Genomic DNA, 22,235 nt, shown 5'->3' with positions numbered 1-22,235 from the left:
TCTCCAAGCATGAAGGTCGCCTCTGGAGACGGATTTTTTCACCTTTCTTTCAGCTGAGGGTCAAGCTGGCGTGTCCCCCTGCTGAGGGACACCGGAGCTGTGGCCAAGGGACATGGCCATAAAGGTGTTTTGCATTTAGATCAACAGAACTTCATCACTTCACAACACTGATGGAGAGCCCAGTAATTAAAGCACTGGGAAGGAGAAGACCCTGAGTGTCATTATAACAGTAAGGGCAATATTAATCAGTATTTCAATTAATTAAATATAATCCTTGGCTACTCTCTCATGTGGCAGCGTGGGGTACAGGACAGAGCACCCCTAGCCTCCCCAGCCCCTGATGCTGCTCAGCCCTTGGGAAAACCCATCAAACCTCACTCCTCCCACGACTGTTTTCAGTAAAAGCCTTTTAAACTCCACTCAAACCTTGCCAAACAGGCTGTAACTGGTGCAAATGAAAACTCGAGATGAATTTAATACTGTACCTATTCAGCCCTAAAATACAGGGCCGATCAGCAGCAATAGCACATTATTTGAGGTATATGATTTCCAGCAGATTGGGTTTTTAGCCTGCCAAGATCACTCCAACGATTTGAATCCTGTGAGTTCTTTAAAGGGACAAGGTATCTGGAAACATCTCCTCCCTCCCTCCTCCCTGTCTCTCCTCTCAGCCAGGAAAAAAACACCCTTGCTATCATTTCCCTGCATTTCAATCTGTCCAACTCTTCTTTGCTATTACAACTTTTCATTTAGAGGGATGTGACCAGACAGGAGAAGTGGGGAGCCACAGAGGGGATGTGGGGCTCCAGAGGCTGCAGGAGAAAGCAGGGGGCATTTGCAGCTGGGCAGGTTTCTTCCACCTCATTTTCTTCCCTGGCTTTATATTTTCTATGGGCTGATTTTTACCCTTAGACCTCATGCATTGCTCTGCTTTTCTTTTCAGGAAAAACTTCTCAGGCACGTGGTGGTCGAGGCCAGAGGTGCTCACCCACTGACCTACTAAACTGGGGAGCTGGAAATGCAATTTCGGCTACTTTTCTCACTGGATGAAGTTTAATCATAGATGTTTCCAGCTAAAAGGAAGTATTCTGACACCCAGTGTTTTAGACAGCCACGAGAAATATCACCATTTGGTGACAATGACCCTCTGAGCACCTGCTGGTTTTGGGCATGGGTATACAGGAGTGATTTCAACTGAAATACTGGAGAAAGAACTGGTTTCAATTAATTCCCTAATACAAATTAGTTCTCTAATACAAATGATGACATCTCATCTGGAACAGCTCGGACAACCTTTGTCTGCAGCAGGGTGGAACCTGCTGGGGCTCTGGCTCCGGGAGAGGGGGGACCCAGCTGAGACACATCACCCTTGCACCCTCTGGGCCTGTGAGTCAATGCAGGAGCTGCAGAGGAGTGGGTGGGCACATAGGAGCCATCCCACACCCTCACCCTGCAGGCATCAATGCTGTCACCCTCTGGAATTGTGCCCAAAACTCACTCTGCTTCCCTGGCAGGTCCATTTTTTAATGGCTTTAAAACAACCTAAGTGCCATTTGGCTCAGGAGCCTGGGGGCCCGACAGAGGGGATGGAGGGGATGTGTCCTCCTGAGGCTGGACACTCCCTGTCCCTCCTGGTCTCCCTTCCTGCAATTTGTCTCCCATCCCACTGGGACCTGCACCCCAAGGGCAGCCTCCAAGCCTTGGGGCAAGGCTCTTGCACAGATCATCATGTCTGTCTCCAGGCTCTTGGCAATTCGTTTCTCCCTGCTCTGTCCGTGGGGAGCCCAGCCTGCAAACTCCTTCCTGGCACGGGGTTCCCTCTGGAGCACTGAGCTCAGAGAGGAGCACATGCCTGTGCCTGGCTCCTTAGTGCCATGTCCACAGAAACGAGCTCCTTCCAAGACACAGGGGGATGTATTCTTCAGAAACAAACAAAAAAGATCCCAAAAGATGGATTTATAGGTTTATGTTTTTGCAGACACTCCCACTTATTTCCTCCCGCAGCCCATGTAGGACGAGCCAGGTGGGATCTCCCAGCTCTTCCCTTCCTCAGCTCCATTTCTCCTCTACCCTGTTCATCTCTAGTCCCACTTTCGAGCAATACTCCAATAACAACAGGTCTGCATTTGTTTTTTTTCCGTCTGTGTCATTTCTCCATCCAGCTTACAATTTTGGCAGCAATTTAACAGCTTTTACAAATTACATTCCTATCTTTTTCGCAGTTATTGTTAGAAGAGAAAGTCCCATTTTTCCACTGTGATCCTTCAGGTTTCTGCTGTCACTGTACTTAAGACTTTTTTTTTTTTTTTTTTTTTTTTGTCCTTAGCTTTTATTTTCTTATCCCTCAAGGGCAGCCTTGGAAATTCAAAGCTGTTTCCTGCCTATCCACCGATCTGGTATTCTCTTTTGGCAGTTCCACAGTGACTGTCTCTCTTCCTTCCATCCTTCCACCTAAATGACACCTTTTCTCAATAAATTACCCTTTGTGTCTCAGAGCGATGGTTCCATTTGTGACAGTTCGGATATGTAATAGTTGCATCCCAGAGGATACCTCCAGAACCGTCAACTAACAGGCCAATACAAACCCACTGGTGCAGAAAATAAAGAGATTTATGTATTTTGGGCTTTATTTCCCCCCCAGTAGTTGAGCTGTGCTCTGCATTTTCAAAGTTTCAGTTTAAAGGCATGGTCGCTCATTGGCAAAAAAACCCTCTCCTGGACTGGAGGGATGGCTGAACTCATAGCAGAATTCCCTTTTTCGCAACATGATCCCTGGAAATCCCTGGGATCCCTGGAAAATGCCTGGGAGCAGCCAAACCCACTCAGCTATGCTCCCCCCACACCAAATCCAGCCCTGAACCCAGGGCTTCATGGATTGTTTATGCTACGGAGGAAACACTGATTTTTGCAAACATTTCCTAACAATAACAACAGGGATCGATTTGTGATGCTGTTGCTCATGGTTTTGCTAACGGAGGATAAATGTGTGGGTCAGCAGTTTTGAGGTGTCCCTCGGCTCCCTGTGGGAAGGGAGGGCTCCTGGAGGGAGCACATTCACACCCAGCAGTGCTGGAGAAGGGATGCAGCACATAAATCTTGAGACATTTGGATGCTCACACCCTGCTCCCATCAGATGACAATGGAGATATCCAAGCCCATGGCTGGCACACCACCATCCTCCCTGGCTCCTGCAAGCTGCCCAAAAGCAACAGATTGAACATTTTTATAGAAATTGTCAAGATCCAGCCCTTGGCTTTAGCAGCCTGATACTTTTTTCTCGTAGCTCTGCTCCTTCTGTCTCCTTTCCAAACACCAGACAAGCCAAACATTATTTTCCAATCCCAGCATCTGGCACAGAGCTCTGGGCAAGCCTCTCAGCCTGTCGCTGGTGAGATAAATGAGCCTGTTTCAGCAGCTGACTTCATAAAAGTATATGAAAAGTAGTTAACAAAAGGGTACTTCACAAAGAGGGGAATGCAAATGCTACCTCCTAGATAACTAATTAACTGAAGGAGGCAGACAAAGGGGAAGCAGCTTCCCATCTGTGGAAAGAGATGTCATTTTGTAGAGGCTCTAATTAGTTCTGCCCTGTCCCGCAGCCATTTGGTCGTGGTGCTCACAGGCTGCTCCTGCTCCGCAGCTCCCGGGGCCCTCCAGGTGAACAGGGGGAGAGCAAAGCTGGGGGGAAAGCTGCTTCACCTTCCTAAAGTCCCCAGGAGGGTCGTGTTTTCAGCAGGGACGCAAGAAGCAAACAAAGCTGGGGTTGTTTTTCGGAGGTGGCCTGCACAGCCCTGCAGAGCCATCCAGAGCCACCCAGCACTGGCCCCGAGGAGATCACAGAATCACAGAACAACTCAGGCTGGAAAAGACCTCTAAGATCATCGAGTCCAGCAATTAATCCAGCACTACCAGGTCCACCACTAAACCCAGTGGTGTTCAATGTTATCTCTTCTGTGGAGAGGGATTTTTTTCAGGTTGCTGTGGATGCCCCATCCCTGGAAGTGTCCCAAGGTCGGTTTGGACGAGGCTTGGAGCAACCTGGTCTAGGGGGAGGTGTCCCTGCCCATGGCAGGGGGGTTTGACCTCAAGAATCTTCATATTCCCTTCCAACCCAAACCACTGTCAGATTTCCCCCCTACTCAAAGCTTTCCAGCCAATTTTGGGCACAAGTATTAGATTTTGCTACACCCCAAGATTTGGGCTGTACCCCTGCTTTGGACTGAGGCACAGCTCACAGGGACGTGCTGTCCAGGGAATGTGGCACCTGGAGGGAGCACCATGGGGTCCATCCCCACTCTGCCACCACCCCCTTCTGCCCCTTTCAAGCTGTTTTCCTGCAACACCCAGCTTTTCTTTTGCTCCTCTGCCTGCAAGGATCCCTTGGCAACCCCCAGCCTGCAATGAGCTCAGCAGGGTTAATGCTGAAATGGGGCGTACCACGGGAATTAGTCACCACCGGGACCTCAGTCAAGTGCTTTATTTAATGCCCTTTTCCAAAGACATTTGTACTTGGAAAACCTGAAGAATACAAACTCCCTGCTAACAGACGTGACTCAGAGGAGTGGTGGGCACACACCACTTAAGTGAGAAGTGTCTTCTGCAACATGAGTGAGGAGGAGAGAGGGGCTGCTGACAAAGTGGGTTTTGCAGGGAAGAACACCCAAATGGCTTCAGTTTGCGCTGCCAACAGCTTTGCTACAGCAGGAGTGGCTCAGATCACCGATGGGGATTGCCCACCAGTGAAACTGCACCCGGGGGCTTGGCCAAGGTTTGATGTGCCCTGGTGCCAACGACCAGAGCAGCTCTGGCATTCAGTGCACGGAGCAAATCTGTGCCTAAAACATGGAGCAGGACAATGCTCTGCTACCAAAGGCCATGCTGTCCCTCACGGTGCTGCCCCACCCCCGTGAATGCCGGGAACTCGCTCAGCAAGAAGTCCAAGGGACATTTCCAACCCCCTGGAGATGGCTTTGAACACCACGTCCCTTTGCCAGGCCTTACCTGTGACCTGCCTGGGGCACCAGGAGCACAGATATGTGGGGGTAGCCCAAGTCCCTGTGCCAACCATGGCAGGTCACTATGGGGACATCGTAGGAGCTGGAAAGTTTACAGGAAAAAAATTATAATTGGAGGTCATCCCTTCTCAACACATCATCTCCCACCTGCATCCAGCACTGGCATCACTAGAAATTAACAGACTGGGCATTGCCAGCAGCCAGGAGATGCTGTGCAGAGGGAGGGGGACCAGAAATAAAGTTTATAGGGATACAAGCCTTGAACTTTCTCCAGATTGACTTCTAGTGCATTACCAGAATGGTGGGGATTGTCTGCCAAGCAGAGGTATTTGGAAATCCTCCCAGCTCTTTCCCAAAGGGGAGAAGGAGGAGGAGTTGCCTGAGCTGAGCTGGGTTCCTCCAAACCCTGCGAGGCCCCCGAGGGACCGGCTGGGAGAGGGGACATGTGGGACCTGGACAGTTGGGACAGGAACAGTGACTTTGCACAATGCTGTGCCTTGGTGACTCATGACACTGCAGCAACTGGCAGAGGCTCTCTGGAGCTGCACCCGGGTATTATTAGACCTGATGGTTTTATTTCTGCTCCAGCCAAAGTTCAGCTGGTGCAGTTTGAGCTCTGACGCTGTGGTGGGCACTGGATGCATCCTGTCCCTCCAGAAATACTTGGTGCCGAGGGTCACCATGTCCCCCTGCACGCCACCATCCAGCCATGCAGCTTCCCACGGCGGGGTATTTCCTAATCGTCCTTTTGTTGTCACTAAAAAATAAGAAAAGCAATGACCACAAATGATACTAAGCCAGGGCACGCAGGGCACCAGCTTCGCCAGACCATATAACCCTCCTCATTTACATTCCCTAGGGAAATTTCCTCCCCACTTTGCAGAGCTTCAGCTCTCACAAATCCCTTTGCTACTCTCCTACCTACCAGGGACATTGGGGGGAATGAAATAAGAGCCTACAGATCATCTGTGTCAAGCTGCAGCACATCCCTCTACTCCTCCGGGGTCAAGCACCATCTCCCCCTGCAACTGGCCTGGCCCAGGCTTGCAGAGGAGGGAAGCTGGGAACAAGCAGGGCCAGGAACTGGCAAGGGAAAGCAACCAGGCAAAGTGAGCACTGCCAGGAGCCCAGAGAGACAGGGGATCGCTCTGTGCCATCCCAGCACCTGTGGGATGGGGGGCATTTATCCGAGCCACTGAGCAGCAATTCCCGGCAGGCACAGAGCCAGCTCCTCGGAGCTGCTGAAAACTTCCCCCAGTGCAACACTGAGCCTGCGCCCTGGGCTCAGATAAGTGAAAACAGAGAGAGAAAGTCATTAAGTGCTCTTCCATTAACACCATTCCTGCCAGGCCCAGGGAGGCTGGGGTTTTGTCAGATTGTGTTATCACCATGACTTCGCTGTTTCCGAACCTTGAAGAGATTCTTCCCAAAAGCGCAACCGCCCCCTCACCCGCTTCCCTTTCAATCTCCAGCTATTTTTATTTCACTCCTTGAGATAAAGCTACGTGTGGGGGAGGTATTTACACACACGAGAAATTATCAACGCACATAAAAATAACTGATGATTTGAGAAAGGCATTTCACTTCCACAGAGCTCTCTGTTCCCCATTCCATTATGAACAGAAAATGCTGGAGTTATTGAGGCTTGCAGGAGGTTCGTCATTGCTCTCTGTGTGGATGCAGAGAACATTTGCTCTGCTCATGCACAGGGTCTGCAGCTGGGGGAAACAGGCACTGGGTATGTGCTTAAGGGCAAAAAAAAAGTGAAATTTTTATGTTCTTAAGAAGTTTATGGCTCACTGTGGAGCAGATATAGCGGAGACAAATTCCTGCAGAAAAGCTCCCCTATCCTTATTTCATTCATGACACATTTCCAGATGTGTAAGTGCCTGTCTTCACATTGCTTTCATGTTTGAAATACCTTTTTTAAGGGAAAAAGGGAGGAGAAGGATAAGCACCCAGTGCCTCTAGCTACAAGCTGATGCTGCCTGCTCTGGGAGCTCAGCTGTGCCCAGGTGTGGGGGTGATGCAGCATCTGCCCATCCCATGGGGTGAGTAGCCGAGGGGCTCACACACCTGCTGCTCCCCCTGCACACCCCATGGGATGCATTTAGCATCCACCGATCCCCAGATTTGGGATCCACTGGGCAAGACCACCCTCTAAGCAGCACACGGATTCAGGAGGGAGTGAGCTCACACAGCAAGGCAGGCGGGCAGCCGGGGCAGGCCCAGCCTGGCTCAGGGAAGTATCTCCGCCAAAACAACTCCTGAGCCCTGGGGCCATGCTCTCGGTGTCCCTACAAGCCACAGCATGCCAGGACATCGCTGCATCGGGGCTGCACCAGCCAGGGAGCAGAGCTGAGCAGCACAAAACATCCTCAGCAGGCTGTGCTCGGGCTGGCTGCTGCCAGCCTTGTTGTGACTCTCTTTTGAACAGGCTGCCACATGCAGCAGTCTTGGTGACAAGTGAAAGCCTCGTTGCATTAACAGCGCTCCACCACTTGGTATTACTATTATTATCTAGGTTTGTGGGTATAACAGATAACACGCCAACCCCCCTCCAAAACAACCTGGCGTTGGGAGCAATTTGGAGCAAAGATGGGGATATTTGCTGAGCACCCCACACTGTGATAAACACGGCAGCGCTGTGTCCTGCCAGCAGCAGGGCTGCGAGTCGCACATCCCTCAGCTGCGGGGCGCTGAGCCGCAGGACGGCTGTCTCCAAATCACTCTGTAATTGCAGGAAGAGATAACAGGAAAAGGCAGCGCTCCGGCAGAGCCTGCCTGGCCAAGGTTGTTTAAAAATACCCCGTCCCAGCCCCCGTGGTTCCTGCAGCTCTGCTGGGAGTCGGGAAGCCCATGCTGGTGATGAGCAGGTGCTCCTTGCAGGCTCAGCCCTTTGAAAAAGCTGCTGGGATCTTGCCCAGAATCTCTTCTCCCAAAATTTAAGCCAGATCCCAGCTGGGAAGCGGTCTAAAAAAACACAACCACATGCCCTGCCAGTGACCTCCATTTGGTGTTAAGCACAAAGCCACCTCACCACTCATGGGGAGCATCACCCTGCCTGCTGATGGACCCATCTGCTAGGATGAATCCGACAACAGTGGAAAGAATTTTAAAAGGAGTATTTAAAAAGAGCTTGCCCAGAGATAGGCTGAAGGCTCAACTGCCCCAGGGGGACCGGCCTGGATGGGGCTCGAAGCAGCAGCTTCTGACCCAGCTGTGGGTGTAGGTGCTGCCCATCACCGAGGCTTCCCACGCCACTGGTGCCCACCAGCATGAGCAGGGAGGCAGGGATGGATAGGGAAAAGGCTTCCTGGGAATGCCAACACTGCTCCCCTGTCATCCCCAGCACATTCCCCCGGCAGGAACACAACCAAGGCTGGCATATTTGCTGCTATTGCTCACGGTGTCCCCTGAGCCCATCCCTGGGAAATGGGACACGTCCGAGGGGACGAACCAGCCCGCACAGGTTTCCTGGGCCGTGACTCACCCAGCTTAAGTAAACGGCCAGGTAAACAGGCTCGTTTTACTTTCAAAATAAAAACAAGGAGCCGCAAAGCCCAGTTTTTCCTCCTTGAAGACAGTGTGTAATCACTGGCATTTGGCCTCCGGGTGCTTCCGCGAGGTGCCAGTGCTTTAAAGCCTGGCAGCTGCTACAAGACAAAGTGACATATTTAGCTCAGGAGTGAAAATGCTGCTCGCCTGTGGATGCCAAGGAGCACGAAAACAAAAAGCACCTGCAAGGGAAATGCCTGCTGCTAGGGAGGCTCTGAAACCTCATCTCGAAGAGGCATAGAGAGACTGTCCCTAAGGCAGAACAGCTCTGGGCATGGTGGGAATTAGGGGGATTTATAGCCAAATACACTATTCATGCATTTGAGGGTCTCTGCATCCTGCAGGAAGTGGCTTTTGGAGGAGAAATACAGCTCCAGACACAGCATTGCACTCACATTGCAACCCCCAAGGCTGAGCCCTGACACCTGAGGTTTGCCTATGGCTCCTTTGTTAGAAATGAGTTTGGGCAGCCCCTCCAGAAATCCCTGTCCCAAAAGGCACCTTCCCAGGGAGTAGGTGTGGAGGAGCCCTGACCTGACCCTGCTGGGTTTGGAAGCCGTGGGTGTTAAATGCCCTCCAATGAAGCCATTTCCCAAGCCACATGCTATAAGGATCTCACTGTTTGATGGCTCCTCTTATGTCATTTCAGTAGCAGGTGGTGGAAGTGGGGGGGAGGAAAAACCTATAAAATGTTTAACATCCCTTTAGCTTCGATTTATCTGAAGAGAATTCAAACAGCACAATTTCCTCCCGCCATCTGGGTGCCACTTTAAAAGACGTTTTCTCATATCATTGCAATTTCAGAAAATCTTGTTGTACATCTATGGAAACGCAAGATGCTCCCCTAAATTGTGCATCAGTGTGAAGCTTTTTAAACCTCAACAGCAGCTGATGATATATTTTGACAGCTCCCAGACGGCTCCTGAGAGAATTTCCCTGTTCCAGTACTACCCATGCAGGGGAGCCCAGCTTTGGGAGCTGCAGTCCCACAAGGCAAAGCTTTCTGCTTGGGTTTGTACCAATTTCTGCTTGGTTTTGCCTTGTTTTGCTTCAGTACTGGGAAGAAGTTTCCCTTGCAGATCTCTGAAGCTGCTTGCCCAAACACTTGGAGCTGCAGGCAGTTGCACAGGGGTGCACACAGGCACACGTGTTCATGGTGTGTATTTCCCACTCATGCACCCAAAATAGCTTAGAAACACATTGAGCTGCTCCAAAACCTTAGAGGCATCTCAAAGGTCCTGATAAACATCCTGCAAGTGGGGAATCTGGAAGAGGAGAAAGGCTCTAGCGATGTCCCTGCTGCTCTCAGCCTTTCCTAGTCGCCCCGAACAACTGCAGGGAAAGCTGCTCTGTGCAGACAGACAGCCCCAAAAATCCAGCTCCACAGGAGAGGGGAGGCATTTTCTTCAGCACCCCATTCCTAGGGGAGACTCCCAGCCCTCGGCCAGGTGAGAGAGACACCCCAGGCCCCAGCTCCAAGCCTTGGCTTTGCTGAGCTCCCTGAACCTCAGCCCTACCGGCCACCTCCCAAAGCATCCAAACTCAAACACTGATTCACAGCCAGAGGAAGTGCCCCAAGAATTAATCAAAAGGTTAACACAGGCCAGGGGATGTTTGGTGTCAGTCACCTTAGAGCTTAATAATCACACAAACACAGCAGGAGTAACTCTGGAGCAGCCAGTTCATCCAATGGGTGAGCTGTGCCTGGCCAGAGGTGGGATAGGGGGTGACTGCCCACTTGTCCCTGTGCATGTCCTGCATGGGGAGAAGCCACAAGGCTCAAGGGGTTTTGGGGAGCCCCAAACACCCCCCACTGCTGCCTGTGTCCCACATCCCCAGCCTCAGCAATGGGACAGTCCCAGGATGGAGGAGTCATTCTCTCCCACTGGGACATACTGGGAAGGGAAAGACAGGCATTTGAAAACAGTAGATTTTGATCTAAATCCAGTGGGTTTGCTTATTTTTGAAGATCCTAGTGAGTTTTCCCACATGGCTCCTGCACAGCAGAGAAGGGCCCCAGAGGAAAAGCTGGAGCTGACACTGAGCCAGACGCCTGCCACAGACAAGCAAAGTTTTTGTCATCAAACACCCCCAGATTTTGGAGGGGTCTGGCAGCTCACTTAGGGCATGAACTAAACTTGGGTTTGGAAAACCCACGACCGGGTCTAAACCTGGCAAATCAAACCTGAATGGATCTAAACCATGATCCTGTGTCATCTTAGAGCAAGAAGCCCTGTCTCAAGCAATTCCTGCCATGTGCAGTTCTGGGAAATCAGGGACATTTCCAATGAAGAAATAGGTTGTCCCTGTAGGACCAAAAAGCCCACATCACTTCACAAGAGCCTCCGTTTCCCCAAGGACACCTTGAAACACAGGATGCATCTTTCAGGTTTGCACCAATACCATCAGAAGCCAGTCCTGGGGACTCAGGTGGATGCTGGTTCTGTGGTGTTCTCCCCAAATCTGGCTCCTGCTGGATGGAGCCTCTTGCAGCTCACTGGGAAGAGTTGAAATGCCAAGCACGCCTTCCCGGCGTTCACCCTGATTTTCAGAAATTGCATTAAATCAATATTGCTGCAAATTGCCCTCTTTTTTTGGCTCCAGCTTGACGTAAAGGGAAAACAAATGGAGTTTTAAAATGCAGCTAATCAAGGAGTTAAAGAGAGGTTAATCCTAATGGATTAATCAGCTCACAGGAGGATGGGAAGGAGGCTCGGGTGAGAAGGAGCAGAGAAGCAGCCAAGCCTGGGTCCTCCTCCCAGGGGTGATGGAAAGGTTCAGGGAGCATCTGGAGACAGTGGGGATATTCCTTTCTCCACCTGGCTGCATCCAGCACGGGGACCACAGAGGAATAACGTGTCCTCGGCTTAGGTACATCTTCCCTGAGAAAACAGAGCCCTCAATGCACCCAACATCACCCCCTGAGGAAAAGAGTGAGGAGTGTTTGACTTCACCACCCTCACCTACAGACACCAAGAGGTGATAAAACCCAGGATGTGGGGAGGCCCTGACTGGTGTTAACCCCCTGCAGAACTCAGGATGGGATTGGGAAAGGGGTTTTGAACAGAGCAGAGTCATCCCAAGGCTTTCAACCACTGCCTGCACCCACTGGGGCTGCCCTGACCCCCCTGCAGGGTCCAGCCCATGGCTCTTGCCACCAAATCCAAACATCCTCCTGCCCAAAACATCAGCATCTGCCTCCCAGCACAGCCAGGCATCCTCCACGGGACAAAGCCTCTTTATTGTCAGCTAATTGGGCTTAGGCATAAGAAGAGCTTGAACATCATTAGTGACAGTGAAAGCAAGGAGGTTTAAAGAAGGTTATTAATGATATACACACTGTATACAACAGCATAATCACAAAAAAAAAAAAATTAGCTCCATTAAGTATCATTATCAAGGCCTGGAGCTAATGATTAAAGCTTAATTAAACCAATACATTTCTCCAGCACATTCTGGCAGCAGTGCTCATCCCTTGGAGGGAGGTGGCAGCCGGGAAGGCTCAAGCCGTGCTATTCCTGCATCTTCACTGCTGTACCAGTGCCCTGCTGACTCTGGGCTCTGTGTTCCCCAGAGCTGAGCCCCCTTCCAGGTGCTTTCAGCAGTGATTCACCCTCTTCAGCATCAACCTCTTGCTTTGGCAGCTCGAAGACATTCTGGTCAATGACCACAGAATGGTTTGGATGGGAAAGGAACTTGAAGACCATCTCATTCCAACCCCCTGCCATGGGCAGGAACACCTTCCATTGCTCAGAGCCCCATCCAGCTCAGCCCTGGCAGGCCACTCATCCTGCTGTCTCCACCCACACCTCCCTCCTCTCCCTCGTTTTGAGCAGCTCTTTGGAGACTGGAGGAGAAATGATTCGGAGCCATGGCAGCTGCAATGGTCTCCCTGCTAATTACGGAGAGAAGTCATTTTGCTGTGGCTGCAATGATGAAGTGATATGAGAGGAGTAAAACCCCACAGCCACTTTGTGCATCACAAATTAAACAGAAATAAAACCCAAAGTGAGCAAACGCAGCACCTTGACCTCTGTGAGCCACTGTGGGTGCTGTGCTACCCCCAAACCCACTGCAATTAGGGACAGGCGGCTCAGGCTGGGACACAATTCAAAATCCCATCAGCTCCGCTTTCCTCTTTGTTCTTGTCTCTTTTCCACGCTGGTCCCAGCAGCAGGATCATTGCTGCAGCAGGACTCACCATCATTTTAAAGGGGAGCTTGGGATTAGCACCATCCTTATTAAAACCACTCACTCACACCTCATTTCACCTTCCCACTGGAGATGATTTAGCTTGATTTATTCTAATTACTTGTAATTTATTGTTTTAATGAGCTCTTCTGCAGGCTTTTTGTGCTTCATAACCACCCTCCTTGGCTGCTACAATGCATTTCAAGGAGGTCTTTTAGTAAGGAGAGGTTTCCAATGCTGCCTCAGATAGGGAGGTTTTTGTTGGAATAGGAAAGAATCAAAATTAAGCCAAAATTTGCCTCTCCTCCAGGATGGGTTTGCTGGGGAGCATCTGGCTGGGAATAGGAGGCTGCACTTCAGCACTTCACCCAAATGGCAAGAGAGCCCTTAATTATCAGCAGCATTTGCAACTGGGTTTAAAGACTGACAAAAGAAAACAATTAGGAGAAAAATCTCCTTCATCCAGCTGCAGCTCTGGAGACAGGAATTTGGGGCTGGGAGGTGTTGCTGCCCAGAGGCAGCTGAAATTCCATGGATAGGTCAGGGATGCTCAACACCAGGGTCACCCACACTGCCCACCCAGGAGGGTCTGTGCTGCTGGAGGCAGGAGGGGGGGGTGTCACAGGGCCTCAGAGCCCACCCGGTCCCCTCCCAGGGTGGACACAGGCAGAAGCATCCAAAACACAATGCCATAACCAGCATTGCTTTACCCACAGAGATCTCTCCTCCCCTTCCCTCTGCTGGGATGGGTGAAGCTTCAGGAGCTTCTTGATCTGCTCCCCGGGGTGGCTGGGCCATTTCACAGCTTTCCAGCCCTTAATTTGGAAGGGAGACAAAGGCCATCTGGTCAGCCAGGGTGGGTTATTTCTGTGACATTGGGTTCTTCCATTAGAAAGAAAAGCAACTTTTTTGCTTCTCTGTCCCCACGGCCATCATGTGGCAAAGTGTTCCCTTTGGAGACATCCAAAATAAAGCAGATGAGATTCACTTTGCAAGCAGAGACAAAAACTTCATGAAAGCAAAATCTCCAAAGGAGGCGAAACTCCCAAAGAGAAACATGAAAACCCCCAAATGGCTTCAGCTACAACAGAGAAACACCTGGGTGGTTACAGGATATTTTCTCAGGGAAAAGGGACTGGCTTGTACTGAAGCAGCCAAGATTTGTGTGAGAAATAGTGAGAAACCCTCGGGGAGACAGGGACGCTCTAGAGGGCTCTGGGAAGGAAAAACACCTAGAAGTGTTATACCAAATCCCCCATGCAAACCCAGAGGGATTCACTGCAGGAACACGAACCAGCTGCCAAGCAAGAGCCTGGAGACTGCACATTTCCTGGCAGGGCCAGGGGAGCTCTGCAGCCCCAGGGACTGAGCAGGAGGATGCTGGAGGTAGTCAGGCTGAGCTCCTGCATGTGCAGAGCTGTGCAGAGGCTCCCAGAGGGGCTGGAAAGCACAAACAGCCTCATCAAACAACAAAAGGGTCTCTGTGGGCACCCCACAGCATGACCCAACAGTGAGATCCAACAGGGAGCAACGAGACACATCAAGTGCATCCCTGCAGGGCGAGCCAGCAAGGGTGTCCCAATCCATGGGCACATGAGGGTGTGTGAGAGCAATGCCTCCCAGACCAGGGATGGACACAGCTCTGGGAGCTGCTGTGCCAGACACTGGCCACATCTCTGCCCAGCCACCACCTGCTCCTGCCACAGGAGTGGGCAGTTGGAAAATAAGACCAACCCCATTCTTCTAGGAGAAGAGACCAGGTCTCTGGAGATGCCTGGTGGATCTGGACAGCTCTGGAAGTTCTTGTGGATTATTTACCCGGCTCCACATGTTGCCAACCAAAATAAATCAATTCAGCTTTTGCTTCCATTTTAGGAAAATAAATCCTCTGGGACAGGCTGGGAGCTGGTGTCCTGCTGGGAGCCACGTGCTCCCCATCCCAGCCCTGATGGGATGTAAACTGGACTCAGAACCCCTTGGCCCCACTGACCCATATCCCTGCCTTGCAGGGGGCAAGGGGTGCTTCCTTGGCAGCTCAGGACAGACAGCAGGACACAGCCAGGAGGTTTATTGAGGCTCCTGCCACTGAGCTGCCTAGAGAGCTCTCCCACAGCTCGGGTGACCTTATCTTTATCTCCTCATGTCCTGCAGCCCCTCACAGCAGCCAGCTGGAGAAGCAGGTCCTCCGAGGCTGGTTTGCCATGATGCAGCCCCTTACCTCATGGTGCTGAGCCTTCCCCATCAGCCCATCCCAGCTCTGTGTCGGCAGCACTGGGAATCACCCACTTGTGCTGTGGGAGGGATCACCAAAATTTTTTCCCAAAACAAAAAAGCTGCATGGACCACCCACATTTCCCTCCAGCTGCCCAGGAGAGCTTTGCTGGGACTCAGGGCTGAGCTTGCAGGGCTCATGGTCCTGAGATGCATCAGGAACTGCTGGATTGCCACCTCAGCCCCAACCCCAGAATCCATCTCCTGGAATAGGCACACTCCTCACACTCCTTTCTCCTGCTGCTGCCCCATCAGTGCCAATTGCAAATTGCCCAGCATTCAACTACTTAATCCCACCAGCTCTTTCAGATGTGGTTGTGTACTTGATCGGAATGGGCTGCTTCGAAAGAAAAAAAAAAATAAAACCTTCCAAGCACCTGCTTCTCTCTCCTCCCCATCCAGGAACATCCCTGTACCGGAAGCATCAGTGCTGCTCCGAGAGCAGGATATAAAAGGCCAGATTAGGATGGTTCCTCTGTCTCCTTCAGCAGTGAAAATCATTTGGTCTTGAATGATGTGGATATTGGCAAGTCTAAGGCTGCTCCAGGAGAAAAAAAGGGAGCACTGTCCTCCTAGAATGATTGGGACAGGGCTGGCAGAGAGGTGCTGCTGTGGCTGGGGTGCCTCCGTGCAGTGTGAATTGCTGATAAACTCAATCCTGCCCTTTCTCCCTTGTGTGAGAGGGGTCCCAAAATGCACAGCGGGGGTCTCAGTCCCTCCTGGGCTCCCTCAGGCAGCCCCAGGGTCAGACTCACAGGATGCCCACTCCTCCCCTCTGGGAGGATGCTCCCCTCAGTCACAACCTGCACAAGGTCTGTCCCTTAGAGCTGGTATTAAGCCATGCACCATTGTGTGTTCTGACACCACCTGATGTGCTGTAATTGCTTTGGACCCATAGATGTGATGCCACTGCAGAGTGGCCGCTACTGCTCTGTGTTACGGGGCTGGTGGCTCCAAACCAACATCTCACACATGAGTGAGGGTGAGCAAACAGTTCCCACCCCCCACCAGCCCCAGCTCTGCTCACTCTAGAACCCCAGATCAGACATGGGGGGAGAGGCTAGTGCAAAAGTGCCCCAGTGTTTCCAAACTGATTTTTCCCCTTGCAGAAACACCAGTAGGGATTACTTTAAAATCTCCTTCACATGTATAATCAGCTCTTACTTGAAAAGAACCTCCGGATCTCCAGTTACAATTATTTCATTAGGATGTGATACTCCAGACCATCCAAGAGCTTGGGAAGCTGCTGTCTGCACAGGTCCAAGCACGCTGCCCATGGAAGTGGTCCTTAGTGCTAATTGCTAATGCCAACCCCAGCCATTAGGAAATTATTGCTAATGCAGCTAACAACAGCTTTTATAAGACACTATCAAGGAACTCAATCAGAAAGCAGAACCAAATAAAGCAAAAAGCAATTAAAGAAAAACAAAACTCATCCCAAACTGCAGGATCAGCAGGAATAAGAGCTGGAGCTGTTGGGTGAGTGCAGCAGCCCCAAAGGTGATCCTGAATCTCCCTTTGTCCCAGCACTGCTGTGGCGCCAGCTTGGGCTCTCCCCTAATACCCCGGGATGAGAGAGGGGCACAGCTGTGGCTCATTCCCCCCTGGCAGCTCCCTATGGAGTCACAGCTGGTCCCCTGCACTTGCAGCCCTGCTCAGGGAACCATCCTGTGCCAGACCCAGGTGCTGGGCCTGAGCGTGTCCCCAGGGTCTCCTGGGGTCCTTCTATGAAAGGGGAAAAACTGAAGTTGGGCCTGGGGATATTTTTTCAAAAGGCTGATTAAAATAACTCTTTGAAGGAGTGAGGAAGAGGAAGGACAGTTTGTGCTGGAGAGGGGTCATCCACAGGGCCTGATGGCTCCAAGTGGCACAAGGACACAGGGCTGGAGCTGTGACTCATGACTTTTGGCGTTCCATCCCAGTGTCAGTATCCCATTTTGAGGATTATATTTTATTCATAAAAATTGCTGTGCTCACAGCCATGCCTGGCAGATCCACGGTGGCTGAGCTTGGGGCTGGCTGTGCTCTGCACCGTTAGGGGGTCCCAGCTCTGTAACAACTGCTGGAAGTTAAATATAATCTACAAAACTGGGTGAGAGTCCCCAGGTTCCCGTCCATGACCTGGAACGTGGGTGCCTTCATGGCAGGCGGGTGCTGTGCCAGGGTTTACAGCACGTGGTGGGTGTTGTTGGTAACCGCATCCCAAATGAACCAGAGTGAAACATGTGAGGCTGTATTTTTAACTCTGAGGTCCTGGTGACATAGAAAACTGGGTGCCTGGCCCAGGTGCTGCACAGATCAATGGAAAATTTCCTACCACCTATCACCACCTCGGCTTTGCTAACTCCAGGCACTGCAGTATGTTAGCAAATGGTGCTTTGCCCCCAGGAATGGTTTTAAGGCTGTGCCCAGAACCCAGGAGAAACCATCTGCCATTCCACTGGGAAGTGCTTCCCCATGGAGCTGCAGGTGGGGAGCTGGCATGGTGAGATGGAAATGGGGATGGGCAAACCTGACTTTCCCAGCTCAGAGCCTGGTTTAGCATCCCCAAGCAGGAGGAACATTTTCAACCCACTGAGAGGGTAAGGACGAGATGAGCCCATGGTCCTCGCCAGGCTCGATGCCTCCCCAGCACAGTGTTAGCTAGGATTAGGAATTCACCTCCAGTGCAGGCATGCCCACACAACTCTCTTGTCCTTGCCTTCATGGGGACAACCTGTGCCAGGCTGGGAGGTGGCACATGGTGACATCCCCCCTCCTCCCCACCACCCTCCCACAGCCTTTCACACACCCCACTGGCTCAGTCGAGACAAGCAGAGGCTAAGAACATCAACTGGGTTTTATTCCTCAGGTCTGACAAGTAAAAGCACAAATTCTCTTCGGAAATAAGGAAAAAAAAAAAAAAAACCAACACCAAAACCCCAAACCAACATTCAAAGCACGCAGACGATTTCTCAGGATGGAGGCTACGCCATCAAGCTCCACCGCTGGACACGTGTCCTTTGCAGAGATGTAGTTTAAAAAAAACAAAACAACTCATGGAGGAGGAAAAGACACAGAGCTGCAGGTTTCCATGTCAATTTTAAAGAAAAAAACAGGCCCTTTTTTGAAATTGTTATAAATACCCCATCTGAGTGACTCGGAGCAAACAATAACCATAAGGAGGAACATCCTTTCTGCTTGGCCCCGTGGGCACAAAATCTCTACCGGCACCTCAGACTGCTACAAGCCCTTGGGGACGGTGGCCTGGCACCCGGTGCATGTCCCGGCTCTCAGCTGGGGTGGCGGGTGCTGCCATCCCTGCGAGCGGCACCCGTCACCCTTGCCGGAGGCTGTCAGGACACCGCACCGCAGGGGACCGGGGAGCGGGGGAAGGGGACAGGGGACAGGGGTGCCGGGCACGCGGGAGGGCCGCGGGTGGCTGCTCAGGTGCAGGTGGCCTCCTGGCTCTCGACGGGGATCTCGCTGCCGCCGCTGCCCTCGCCGTACTGCTGGTAGGGGGGGATCTGGGGCGCCTCGATGATCAACAGCCCCTCCGGGGACAAGGAGGCGAACACCGTGATGGGATCCACCTCGTAGGGCAGCCTGCAGGGGGGCAGGAAAGATGGGAGGGGTTAGGATGCTGCATCCCTCGTGGATCCCGACCCTCGGACCCCCAGCACGCCGGAACCAGCCATGCCGAGGCAGCAGCCCCGGCGCCCCAGCACAGCCTCTGTTATTATTGGAGCGCCTGGGAATGTGCGGGGGATATTTAGAGCAGGCTTCTGGCCAGCCTGGCCCCCGTGGGAGCTCTGTTTAATCTCCCCGGCAGATGTGTTTGACGGGATGTCACCGCCGCTTGTGCTGCCGCGGAGCAGGAGTAAATCCCGGCCGTGCCGCAGCCCACGTCAGCCGCGAGCCTTGCCCGTAAAAGGAGCCCGAGCGCCGAGCAGGAGGGAGCACGGTGCTCGCCCCAGCTTTCCCGTGGGAGCTCGGGATGCACAGGGCTCCTTCGGGCTGAAAAAGCAAAGCTGAGCTACTGCCAGCCGAGGAAACCCTTCCCATGCCCTGGGCTTTGATGCGAGCCCCGTGGGTGGGGTCTGCCCCCCACATCGGTCAGGGCCCGCCGGCCTCTGGGCTCGCCTTTGCGGTTGTTGTTGCCAAAGTGAGCCATGGGGTGAGTCAACGTGATAGCGATCTCCCTGACATCATGGAGATGCGGGGATACGCAGGGATGTGCTCGAGGCTGGTGATGGTGCCAGCCCACCGTGCCCGGCTGCACCCCGGGGGACGGCTCCTCCTCGCACCCCTCCTGCTCCCCAGCCGTACCCAGACGCAGCCCCGGGGGCGCAGGAGACTGACAGAGCGCCTCCAAAATGGCCTCCTCCTCCTTCCCTCCCTTGGGAAATCACTCTGTGGCCCGACCCAGCCAGGCACGTGCTGCAGAAGGGCAGATTTTGGGGTGGAAACAGTCCCTGCGAGTGTGAGCTGGGACACGGGGACTGGCAAAGCTCAGCCAGGCCGACCGGTACCTACTGGATTTTCTTGGTGAAGTTCTTGGAGACGATCCCTCCTTCCACCTGTTGGTCCTCGTGTTTGCCTACAGGAAAGGCCAACACGCCACATCAGCACCTTACCAGAAGAATATTTTTCCCCAACAACAACTAAACCCAATAGGAAAGTTTTCTGAGCAGCTGTTTTCCCTGCCCCAATGCAAACCCTTCCTCTGGGGAGGAATCAGGAAGCCTCTCCATGTAGGGGAAGGAGATGCTGGATACAGCACAGCCATCTTTCCAGTGGGAAACTGGGGTCTCACAGGCTGCCAAGAGCTGGGGCTTAAGAAAATAAACAAATAATAAAGCCTTTGTAGGTGGCAGCATCCCCCTTGGCCCCACTCCCCAGGATGGGCTCCTTTCCACCACTCTGTCAGGTTGGGGGTCCCTGTGCCTGGAGCATCAGCCAGAGGCTGCCTGGACCCCCCTGACCTGTGGCTTTCCCCCTGCGGTGCAGTGAGCTCCAAATAAACACCCAGAGCTGTGTTAGGTGGCAGCCCCCAGCCCTCCCTGGTGATCCCAGCCTGGAGGACCATGGGACAATGGGGACTGTCAGTGCCAGGCTGATGGGACACTGAGGGCAGTCGCGGGCACCCCGAATGTGCTGGACCACACACCCACTGTTCTCTCCATTAATTGACTCTTCAGGGACCTGTTTCTGGCCGACTCAGAGCCAGGCTGGGCTGGGGGCTGTGGAGCAGCTGCTCCCTTCTTCTCAGCCTCTCCCTCGGCCCCTTTAAAGGGAATCTCCCTCCCTTGCCGGCCTCACCCTGGCTATAATTAACCGAGCAGAGCTGGGGCCCCTCTTGGCCGCTCGCTGCAGGGTGCCGCCAGCCAGGGCAGAAAGCAGGGAGATTTACCCCGAAGGACACGTGTCCTTTCTCATTTTAGCAGCAAACCACCATGGCTTGTGAGCCAGATTCCCCCACGACACCCAAACTGCCTCTGGAGATGCCCCAATACCCTGATGCAGCCCTCCCCTAGCCCTCCCCTGCTCCCGAGCACAGGGCTGCTGCTGCTGCCGATAAAAATAAAATAAAATAAAATAAGGCCGATTTTGGCATTCTGCGGCAATTCCTTGAGCTGGCAGTGCCACCTCCCCGGTGCCTTGGCTCTCACCTGACACCTCGACGTAGCCGTCCTTGGTTTTGACCGTCAGCTCCTCGGGTTTGAAACTATGCACGTTGACACACACCTTCCAGGGCTCGCGGGGAAACGGCGCTGGGCTGCGGCTCTCGGGGTACCCCCCGAAGTGGGCGCCGTAGGCGGGGGCCATGGGGGGGGTGCGGCCGAGACCGGCGCGCAGGGGACCCGGCCAGGTGGTGGTGAGCCGGGGCCGAGCCCAGTCGGGCCAGTCCGCCGTCAGATCCCCAGGGAAGGGCGATAAGCCGAAGTCATCATCCAGCAGGCGTGAGGTCAGGCCGGGCTCCCGGAAAGGGTCGCGGAGGCTGCGCCTACCGGGATAATGGCAGGAGAAGGGCATCTGGCTATCGGCCATGGCTTCCTTCGGAGGGGTCTGAGCGTGTCCCCGGGGCTCTCCAACGGAGTCTCAGCCTCTGTGTGGCTGCTCCTGGCTGCAAACTTCCCCCGGGAGCCTGTCCCGGAGGAAACGCATCCACCCCGGGTGGGACGTGGGGGCGCGGGGACGGTCCCTCCTTCCCGGCACCAGGTGAAGGACAATGAGAAAATCAATTCAGGCTGAATCACCGGGAGCTGGAAGATCACAGGAAGGACGGAGGGAGCTCTCTGGCCGCGAGAAAAAGCTTCCTGTCTGGCTGCGATCCCAGGACTGGGGAGAGGAAAATAAAACTTCTTGTCAGGAGAGAGAAACAAAAAAACAAATATCCTGAGATTAAAAGGCTTCTCTCTCACTTCTCACTCTTCAGCACTTTATGTGCAACTTTCCCTGCTGCTCCTGGGTGAGAGCTGCAATAAATGCCTGAGCCCGGAGCCCAGAAACTTCTCTAACCTTCCAGCCGTTGGGCGAGTACTATTTATATGGATTTCAGAGGAGGGGGGTGTGTGTTTTGCAAGTCCTGCCCTGTCAGACGAGTATTTTGGAGAGGATGAAACAGCCGTGGAGAATTTGGGCAGTGGCAGCTGACCTCTTCTGCTGGCCCAAGGATCCCGGCTGCCACGGGGCCACAGTGCTTCGGCAGCTGCCCCAGCCCCTGCCACCCCCTCCTGCTGCTCTGCCTGCCCAAAATAGCCCCCAAGCTCACTTAGGGCTGGCTGCTTTCACCCCAGTGTCACCTGTTAAAAATACCCTTGTGGGGCTGACTAAGCTGCTCCCCTCACTGTAAAGACACGTCCCCATGCCACCGAGTACCACTGTACCGGGAAATGGGTCACTGGCGGCACCCCCAGCGCAGCACGGGGAGGATGGTGGGATCCCAGGGGTGGGTGTTTGGGGCGTGTGGGGCAGGGGACAGATGACCCTTTCCAACACCTCTTCTTTTGGCCATCTTCACCAATTGAGCCCAGAGGAACATCCCCTAATTGCAGGAAGGAGACGGACCCCGGGCAGCAGGCAAGGCGCTCACGGCGCTGCTCAGCACCTGCCTCCTCCTCCTCCTCGCCCCACCGCATGCCCCGACCCTGCCGCAATCGCGGTGCGGGCAGGGCGAGGCGTTAATCACAGCCGCGGCCGGGCTAATTACAGGGCAGC

The 22,235-nt window shown here is 53.2% G+C and overlaps 1 protein-coding gene across 2 annotated transcripts; it reads right to left on the bottom strand.

Moving 5' to 3' along the window:
- Positions 1-17,856: 17,856 nt before the first annotated feature.
- Positions 17,857-21,549, bottom strand: HSPB8 (heat shock protein family B (small) member 8). 2 transcript variants are annotated; one of them, XM_069031039.1, is made up of 4 exons: positions 21,440-21,539; positions 20,687-21,356; positions 19,551-19,614; positions 17,857-18,620 (listed from the first exon to the last, which is right to left on the bottom strand). In XM_069031039.1, the coding sequence occupies exons 2-4, from the start codon at positions 21,063-21,065 to the stop codon at positions 18,461-18,463; spliced, it is 603 nt and encodes a 200-aa protein (XP_068887140.1). In that variant the 5' UTR covers positions 21,066-21,356; positions 21,440-21,539; the 3' UTR covers positions 17,857-18,460. The 2 variants fall into 2 exon arrangements, with proteins under 2 accessions (XP_068887140.1, XP_068887139.1); XM_069031038.1 differs by having other exon boundaries at positions 20,687-21,549.
- Positions 21,550-22,235: the final 686 nt, after the last annotated feature.

Source organism: Aphelocoma coerulescens, chromosome 15, assembly GCF_041296385.1.
Source record: "Aphelocoma coerulescens isolate FSJ_1873_10779 chromosome 15, UR_Acoe_1.0, whole genome shotgun sequence".
Taxonomy (NCBI): domain Eukaryota; kingdom Metazoa; phylum Chordata; class Aves; order Passeriformes; family Corvidae; genus Aphelocoma; species Aphelocoma coerulescens.
Note: the sequence above shows the minus strand (reverse complement) of the source record. Positions and strands in the feature narration are given on the sequence as shown.

Excerpts from the sequence above, each read along its gene's own strand:
- HSPB8 (XM_069031038.1), bottom strand. The coding sequence starts at position 21,065 with ATGGCCGATAGCCAGATGCCCTTCTCCTGCCATTATCCCGGTAGGCGC. Across the intron at positions 19,615-20,686 it reads CGGCTACGTCGAGGTGTCAG|GCAAACACGAGGACCAACAG; the intron begins GTGAGAGCCAAG and ends CCTTTCCTGTAG. Across the intron at positions 18,621-19,550 it reads AACTTCACCAAGAAAATCCA|GCTGCCCTACGAGGTGGATC; the intron begins GTAGGTACCGGT and ends GCCCCCCTGCAG.